We start from the raw sequence: 9,879 nt of genomic DNA, 5'->3' as shown, positions 1-9,879 counted from the left end.
TAAAATTGGAATTTTAAAATTCCTAATTTTGTCTTGTCTGGTCCGGTGGGAGGCTGTGGCCGTGGCTAGTAACCATCCGACCGGCAAAGCCATGCCACCAAGCGATTTAGCGTTCGGTACGATGCCAAGTAGAAACCAATTTTAATAGAAACTGCTATAGCCCTTTTAGGTTAGTCCGCTTCCAACTCAGATTGTAGATTGTAGTGTTGGAATTGATAAAAGAGCGTGGATTTGACCTGCAGCTCGCTCCAGCTATGCGCGGGACTTCAATTACTTTTATACATGGCATACTATTGTATATCAAATCTTTGAAAAGAGCAACCGCCGAGTTTCTTGCTGATTCTTCTCGGTAGGAAAGACATTCCGAACCAGTGGTAGATGCTCTTGACGATTCAAAAGTACTTGTAAAAGTCTAATTGAATAAAAATAGTTTGAATTTGAATTTAGCATCGAAAATCTGCCTGATTGTTATCAACTTTGACTTTCGATTTTACGGGAAAGTTTTAAAACTAGCGATTGAATATTCAACAAGATTTTAAAGCATATTGAAAGGTACGTGGGCTAAGCAATCGCGTGAATGTTTACGTTCAATCTTCAGACGACGCCTGGCCGCAGCATCCGCGCAGATAGCTGTAACGGAGCACCCCATTCATCTTAATATCATTTCCCTTTTGCATATTGAAAAACCTGGTCACCATTATACAAAATACAAGTACCTGACACTTGTATGTGCAACACTGCAAGTTAATCACCAACGGCGCCATCTATGATGTCATTTAGTAATCTAATTAATTGTTCGTGAACACATTTGAATTTTTTTCTTAGAAAAAAATTCAAATGTGTTCACGAACAATTAATAGAACTTAGAAAGAAATTAGCTCTAGTGTCGACTATAACTCACAAGTTAGTCGATACTAGAGCTAATTTCTTAAACTGGACCCGTTCAAGTAAAGATTATTATAAAAATCTGTGAGGATGATACTGCCATTGGCGCAATTAAAATGCCATAAGCCTATACGTTGTTGTATTAGTTTACAATTGCGAAAAACCAAATTAAATTTGAATTTCTCGGCAGACCTGTCTCGTGCCTCTTAGTATTATTTGCCTTTTGCATATTGAAATAAAAAAACCGGCCAAGTGCGAGTCAGACTGTGAAAGACGAAGAAGCCCCTACAAGAGACTTATGCCCAGCGGTGGGGTTGATGAGGACGCGTATTTAGCTACGAGCTGTTTTTCATACCATAATAATAGATTAAGCACCCATATACGTTCATAATCCTATTAATGAACCCTGTTATGGACTAGGGAAGTGATATTAAAATCAGTTGTCCGGTCATATTACATTTCCACTATCTGCAATAAGGCTCCGACCAGACGGCGCTGGAGATTGAACGTAAACATTGCACTAGATTGTTGAGAGCTTAATTCTATTATAGGGCCCTGGCATAGACTATTGGAGAGACAATTGGATAGAGAGAGCTATGCTGTGATCGACTCAGAAATGAGGAGATCCGCCACGTTGATAAACTGAAGTGGTAAGGCAGCACATATATTTAAAATCCGGCCAAGTGCGAGTCAGACTCGCGCACTGAGGGTTCCGTACTCAGGTAATTTTCCGACATTTTGCACGATAAATCAAAAACTATCATGCATAAAAATAAGTAAAAATATGTTTTAGGATGTGCAGGTAAAGCTCTTTCATATGATACCCCACTTGGTATACGGACGGACGGACGGACAGACAGACAGACAACAAAGTGATCCTATAAGGTTCCATTTTTCCTTTTGAGGTACAGAACCCTAAAAATGACGTTGCTGTCCCATAGCGACCCCACACCACAAAACCGCAGCGTCGGAAAACCTCCCACTAGGTGGACATACGACATCAAACGAGTCGCAGAAAGCCGCTGGATACAGGCGGCGCAAGACAAGAGACTTATGTCCAGCGGTGGACCTCTAGATAGTGGACGACTAGAACAATGATAGACTATTTACATCATTTATTAATTACTAATTAATCATACCTGCACTTCGTCCGCGTGGATTTTAGTTTTTAAAAGTCTGTTTGCCACCTTTTCACGGACCAACAGTTTAACCGATTTTGATGAAATTTGGCACAAAGTTAGTTAGTTTGAGACAGATCTAGGCTACTTTTTATCCCGGAAAATCAAATCCCGAAATTCTTAAAGGCATGACCGTTTATCCGATTTATACGAAATTTAGTACAGGGGTAGTTTTCGTCCCGGAAATTAATATAGGCAACTTTTTATCTTGGAAAAGCGAAGAGTTCCCAGGAGATTTAATCCGTATAATCCGTAATAACGTCGCGGGCATCAGTTAGATATTTATAAATACACGAACGATAGTGTGCACTGCGCTTTACACTACTCGTCGCGTAACTGGTGTTGCATAATCGAGCTGTCTCGGTGTCAATTGGTTTCGCAGCTTAATACATTTAAATTGTTCGCTATAAAATGCAAACCGAAGACCAATATATTTTGTACTAGGTACAGGAAAGTATTTAAAACATAGTTAAAAACTTCTTAAATCTGGAATGTACTGGCGGGGTGAGTCGCTAACTCAGTGTCTAACACTGAATTATAGCCACCGAGTTCATTTCTTGAAGGTTTTCTACGAAAAAAAATTTGATATCACCCAGTAAAGCAGCAATGTAGAACCAATCAACCTCGGTGGGTTTCATTCAGTGTTAGACACTGAGTCAGCGAATCGCCTAGCTCGTAAGTACTTATTTAACCACTGAGTTTAATTACGCAACGCTTCCGTTGGAGCGCTGGTTATAGATAGATTTATGGATAAAAGTCCGTTACTTCCTTTTTATTTTATTATTTTATTCCATTACAAGTTAACTTGACTGCGATCTCACCTGGTGGTAAGTGATGATGTAGTCCAAGCTGAAGTCAAAATGATAATAGCGCTGTCCGTGCGGAATACCTTTTGTTGCAACTTGACATTATTGATGTTGCATCGTAACAATTTATGATACCTTACACTGTTGCAACCAAATACCTACGTGTAAAACTTAAAGGGATTTGAAGATTTTGGCCTGCTTTAGTTGTCCGCCAATTTTCTTTTTTAACCCCCGACCCAAAAAGAGGGGGTTTATTCCATTACAAGTTAACTTGACTGCGATCTCACTTGGTGGTAAGTGATGATGTAGTCTAAGCTGGAAGCAGCTAACTCCCCGTCTTACAGTTCTATAAGTTCTTAAGTACGGGTTGCCTGGAAGAGATCTCTGTAGTGGTAAGTTCGCCCTTTGTGTTTATCCTGTATTTTTAACCCCCGACCCAAAAAGAGGGGTGTTATAAGTTTGACGTGTGTATCTGTGTATCTGTGTGTCTGTGTATCTGTGTATCTGTGTATCTGTGTATCTGTCTGTGGCATTGTAGCGCCTAAACGAATGAACCGATTTTAATTTAGTTTTTTTTGTTTGAAAGGTGGCTTGATCGAGAGTGTTCTTAGCTATAATCTAAAAAAATTGGTTCAGCCGTTTAAGAGTTATCAGCTCTTTTCTAGTTTTCTTGTAGAAAAGAAGGTTAGATAACCGTTAGGTTCATAATATTATGTCAATAGACAAATGTCAAGCTGTCAAGATGGACGTTGCCTAAATACATAATTATTTATTTGAAAATGATGTTTTGGAAAACTCAAATACTTTGGATCGTCGGGGGTGTTATAAATTTTTAATTTACACTTGTATTCTTTGTTATAGTACTAAGCAATACAGATGTTTAAATAAATAAATAAATAACTTGGAAAAGTATGCCAGTTTTATTAAACCCATACCCCATATCGGTTTCCACACGGCCACGTATTGCACTACATCGCTTGGCGGCACGGCTTTGCCGGTAGGGTGATAACTAGCCACGGCCGTAACCTCCCTCAGAAACGTTGTCAGTTTTTTCAACGTTGCCTTGCTAAAGTTTCGACGCTCGAGTTTTATTAACGTTTTGGTGAGATGTAAATCTCATACTAAGCACACAGTTACAATCAAGCGTGAAAAGTAGTGTTTTGTAGAGTTCTTCAAGAACTTTGTACGAATGAAATTTTGTAATAAGGTAGCTGTGCGTCAAGAAAAAAAATATACATAACTTTATTAATATTCTTAGGCAGGTCATTGTTGTAAACTTTTAACTATCTGGAACTTCTACACTTACAACTGGAAAAGTTTGTAACATTTTTTCGTATTTTCTTTACTCGTTCACTTTTTAGTTTACGTGGGTAGGGAATTTTTTTATTTCAGTCTCGTTCTTATTTGACTTTACCTTTGACTTTACTCGTGTCGATTTAGTTTTTAAATATTTTTCTCGAGGGAACTCTTTGGAATCCGGGATGAAAATAATTACCTACCCTTTGTCCGTCACTAGTTCCTATTCTAGATTCACTCTGAATCAAGTTTGACCGACCAAATGACTGGAATAAAGCTTGTGTTTTAAATTAGGGCACTTTCATACGAGTATTAAGGCTACGAAATGTTCATAGGCGGCGGTAATCACCTAACATTAGGTCCATTTGGCTCACTATTTATATTTTAAAAAAAAGAAAAACCGGCCAAGTGCGAGTCAGACTCGCGCACTGAAGGTTCCGTACTCGGGTATTTTTCCAACATGATGCACGATAAATCAAAAACTATTATGCATAAAAATAAATAAAAATCTGTTTTAGAATGTACAGGTAAAGCCCTTTCATATGATACCCCACTTGGTATAGTTATCTTACTTTGAAAATTGAAACACTTTTTAATTTTTTTTTTAAATGATGTAACCACAAATTCGCAGTTTTCAGATTTATTCCTGTATCTGTGCTATAAGACCTACCTACCTGCCAAATTTCATGTTTCTAGGACAACAGGAAGTACCCTATAGGTTTCTTCACAGACAGACAGACAGACAGACAACAAAGTGATCCTATAAGGGTTCCGTTTTTCCTTTTGAGGTACGGAACCCTAAAAATTCCATATCTATATCGTACTTATGAAAAGTGGACCCTGCTTGAAAATCGAGAAACTTTCCTGTCTCGAACTCAGACGAGTGTTGATTCAATACAACCAAAACATTTTCAGATATTGGAATGTACCACTTATGCCACCCTTTGCCTCTTGGAATAGAAAAGACCCTTAAGAGGGGTCTCTCCGTCACTCGCTCCATACAAACGTAGTTCCAATTTCATTTGAATATTAAGCAACCAAAGTCCATGAAATTTTGCAGACATATTCTAGAAACTAATATCTGTGCTTGTGGTGTTTTAGATTTTTTTTATATGTAGTTTTAAAATTACAGGGGCTCAAAGATTTGTATGTGAATTTTTAAGACCGCGTAATTTTGAAACCGAATATTTTAACAGAAATCTGCAAACCACAGGCATAGATATTAGTTTCTAGAATAAGTCTGCATTTCATGGACTTTGGTAGCTTAATATTCAAATGAAATTGGAACTACGTTTGTACGGAGCGAGTGACGGAGAGAGCCCTGTTAAGAGGCTCGGTTATGCCCCGATCCCTCCTTGTGATGAGTGAGAGTGGAGACACGACTATGGAATTGCTAACCCTTTTTGGGGTGCTAAGGGGTGAATGGGTTTTGTTGGGGAAGAAAGGTTCGTTATTTTGATCGTGTTGTACCTATGAATTTTTGTTTGTTGTTTTATATTTATCAATGACCAGGAGATGCCCGCGACATCGTCCGCGTGGATTTAAGTTTTTAAAATATCACGTGGAAACTCTTTGATTTCCTGGGATAAAAGTTATCTATATGTATATTGATATAGGTAATTTTTTTGAATCCCGGAATTGTCCCGGCTAGGTTCAAGCTATAACTGTATCAAATTTCATATTTTGTTAAACAGATGGGCCTTTAAGAATCACGTGGGGACTCTTTGATTTTCCTGGACAAACAGTCCTTATCTTTCCCTGGGATTCAAGCTACCTCTATGCCGATTTCATCAAATCGGTTGAACGGATGGACCGGGAAAAACTAGCAGACAGACAGACACATTTTCGTACTTATGATAGTAGTATGGAAAATTTAATTTATACCTACACACACAAAAATATAAAAGCGGAGTCTACATACAAAGTCTAAAGTTTAAAGCTAATGTAGAATCATGCTAAGAAAAGTATACCTACCAAGTAGCTATACCTACTATGAATTTTTGTTTGTTGTTTTATATAGATCATTTTACTTATCGTAAAATATAAAAGCTGGGTCTAAAACTTGAAATTTTGCTAGAACCTACATATCATAAAGTCTCAAGTTTCAAGCTAAATACTAAGATAAAAAAATCAGCCAAAACGAAGCCAGATGGGAGCTAGGAAAGAAAAAAAATAAAACAACCAACCTAGTAAAACCTTTTTTATTACCACATCATCAAATATATCAACCTCAACAGTTGAAACATCGAATCATGAGCTAGGTAGTGGACGCGAAACGTACCTGTAGTACGCGACAAGTCGAGATGGCAATCGAGGTGGGGAAGCCCCGCGCTAACCGTTGCGGGAAAGCACGGGTGACGTGCGGGTGAGCGGATTGTCCCCCCCCCCCCCCCCCACCTCACACCCCAATTGCCATCTCGGCCTGTCGCATACTATACCTATTGACTAAATTAAATTCAAAACTCATGTCCGTCAAACCTTAAAAAAGACACATTCAATATTTAAAAGTAAGTAGTATCAAATCCAACGTTCGATTTTATTTATTTACATAAAAAATCATTTAACTCATGACATACAATTTTATTTTATATGTAAGTACATAGGACAAAGGTACAAAAATGGCTGTTAAATTCATTAAAATAAAGCCTCTCCCTCAATCATTTAAATGCAATAAACAAATGATTAAACCCTAGTTAGTTATTTTATACAAAACAATACCTACAATATGCAAGAATCGCTTACTTTCATGACTAAACTAAAAACTTCCTGAAATGTCTCACAATAATAATTAAGAGCTATTTAAATATTCTAATATATGACAGACTAGCTGATGCCCGCAGCTTCGCCCGCGTGGATTGGTCTGATCCCCTGCAGCATCAGGATTAAGGAGTTGGACTCCAAATTTTTTATGAAACAATGTCGCAAAGTTCCTCTATCGATTAAAAAAGAAATGACGCAAATCGGTTCAGAAATCTCGGAGATTTCGATGTACATAGGTAGAAAAACACAACTCCCTTTTTGAAAGTCGGTTAAAAAAGTAGCCTATGTTACTCCCTGGTCAATTCTCTACTTGTCTGTGAAAATCCCGTCAAAATCGGTTCAGCCGTTCCCAAGATTAGCCTTTTCAAACAGACAGACAGACAGACAGACAGACAGACAGACAGACAGACAGACAAAAATTTTAAAAACGTGTGATTCAGTTATAGTATCGTTCAAATAACCATATGACCTTAATATGCGGTAGTTATTTCGAAATTACAGACAGACACTCCAATTTTATTTATTAGTATAGATTTTATTTTCGCAAAGTGCGCTGCGCCCGCGCTGCTATTAAAAAAAAAATATTTAAAAAGCTCTTAAGTATTTAGAGAAGTTGAAGTCCATCTTTCTTTATTATTGAAAATCGTTGACACTTTATTAAGTCTTCCCAATAAGAATTTAGTTTAAATATTTTCCATTAACTTAAATCTAATTAAAACAACTAGTTTAAAAATGATCAGTCTTATTTAAATAATAATAATTAATCAATCCGAAATTCAAAAATATTAAATTTTTCAACTATGTACTTAATTAATTTAATGTTTTTAAATCTATGTTTTTAAAAATAATTTTATTTGACACCTATAATAATTAGAATTAACACAAACTGTAAACAAAATCTAATAAAATACAATTATTTTTAATTTAAAATTGTTTATATTTGTTTAAAAAATATTTCACAAAATGCCAGTTCTGATTATAATATCATAGAGGTAAAAAGTATACAGTTTACAGAATAAATTCGTCTCTGTATTTGCCCTCAGGAAAGCAATTTTTTGTTGCAATAATATTCTTGTTGCATCATAACAACAATGCCAAAAAACATTAACAGGGCTTTCTCCGTCACTTACTCCATACAATTGTAGTCCCAATTTCATTTGAATATCAAGCAACCAAAGTCCAAGAAACTAATATCTGTGCCTGTGGTGTTTTATTTTTCTAAAAATATGTAGTTTTAAAATTACAGGGGCTCAAAGATTTGTATGAGAATTTTTAAGACCGCGTAACTTTGAAACCGAATATTTTAAACGAAATCTGGAAAACCACAGGCATAGATATTAGTTCCCGGAACGTTTCTACAAAATTCCGTTAAGTATGATTGGTTAGTATTCCAATGTTGACAGACTATGTTTGTATGGAGCGAGTGAAGGAGAGACCCCTCCAAATGTTTGATAGTTCATCATATCGTCTTGGTTTGTTGAATTTAAATTCGCACTGCAGCAAAGGTAAAATCTTTGACAGATTTCATGATTTGTTGAAATGTCTAACAAATTCGTCTTTACTCAATCAAAATTCGAAAAAAAAGGCTTTTAACAGGTTTTCATGTAAAATATTTTAGTTGGGAACAACTGTCGGTAACTGAACGAAACTGAGAAGTCTTTAGCAGCTATATCCTCTCTGACAGCTGTAATTTTTAGATATATCAATTACTAGCTGACGCCCACGACTTCGTCCGCGTGGATTTAGATTTTTCGAAATCCCGTGGGAACTCTTTGGTTTTCCGGGATAAAAAGTAGCCTATGTGCTAATCCAGGATATTATCTATCTCCATTCCGAATTTCAGCCAAATCCGTCCAGTAGTTTTTGCGTGAAGGAGTAACAAACATACACACACACACACACACACACACACATACAAACTTTCGCCTTTATAATATTAGTGTGATGTATTTAGTTAAGATTTGTTACACAGTTCAACAGGCACTGGCTGAACAGACACAGCTGTTGCTAAGTGAATATATCATTGTTGTTTCGCAACAAAGTTGCTGTTGCAAAGTGATCAAAGACTTCGCTGTTGCAAAATGATAATAGCGCTGTCCGTGCGGAATACCTTTTGTTGCAACTTGACATTATTGTTGTTGCATCGTAACAATTTATAATACCTTACACTGTTGCAACCAAATACGTGTAAAAACTAAAGGGATTTGAAGATTTTGGCCTGCTTTAGTTGCCCGCCAATTTTCTTTTTAACCCCCGACCCAAAAAGAGGGGAGTTATAAGTTTGACGTGTGTATCTGTGGCATCGTAGCTCCTAAACTAATGAATCGATTTTAATTTAGTTTTTTTTTTTGTTTGAAAGGTGGATTGATCGAGAGTGTTCTAGCTATAATTATATAATCCAAGAAAATCGGTTCAGCCGTTTGAAAGTTATCAGCTCTTTTATAGTTACTGTAACCTTCACTTGTCGGGGGTGTTATAAATTTTTAATTTACACTTGTTTGAAAAAAGAAAATGGCGGCTTGTAGGCAGGCCAAAAATCTGCATGTCTATACAAAAAATAGCCATAAAAGTTTAATAAACCTTAAATTAATAAAACCTTATAACTAATTCTATTCAATTCTTTGACATCTATTCTTAAAGCTTTCTAGTTAGGCTTTTTGAGTATCATTTATATTTTAGGACTGTTTTATATCTAACTAATATTTAAAAAATTATACAAGAGAGAAAAATACTTAAAATCTATCAAAAAGATGTAAAAAATTATTATTTTAATGTTTTATCAAATAACTTTATTTATCAAGTATTCCAAATAATTATCTAACTTAGGTACAATTTCATTCAAATAATGTTCATTGAATTATAATTTATTTAAGTGATTTTTAATTAAAATTCATTTGTTTAAACGTGAGTCCCAGTTCCTGCAAACAAAACAAAAGACATAATATTATTAAAAT

General features: G+C 36.0%; 1 protein-coding gene across 1 annotated transcript in view; it reads right to left on the bottom strand.

The window, feature by feature from the left end:
• Nucleotides 1-9,737: 9,737 nt before the first annotated feature.
• The window catches only part of LOC123878010 (irregular chiasm C-roughest protein-like), a 96,708-nt gene continuing 96,566 nt past the window's right edge, over nucleotides 9,738-9,879 (bottom strand). The window contains exon 22 of the mRNA XM_045925027.1: nucleotides 9,738-9,843. Within this exon, the coding sequence (XP_045780983.1) occupies nucleotides 9,824-9,843 (20 nt within the window). The 3' untranslated portion in view covers nucleotides 9,738-9,823. The remainder of the gene's footprint in view (nucleotides 9,844-9,879) is intronic.

Source organism: Maniola jurtina, chromosome 25 (genome assembly GCF_905333055.1).
Source record: "Maniola jurtina chromosome 25, ilManJurt1.1, whole genome shotgun sequence".
Classification (NCBI taxonomy): domain Eukaryota; kingdom Metazoa; phylum Arthropoda; class Insecta; order Lepidoptera; family Nymphalidae; genus Maniola; species Maniola jurtina.
Note: the sequence above shows the minus strand (reverse complement) of the source record. Positions and strands in the feature narration are given on the sequence as shown.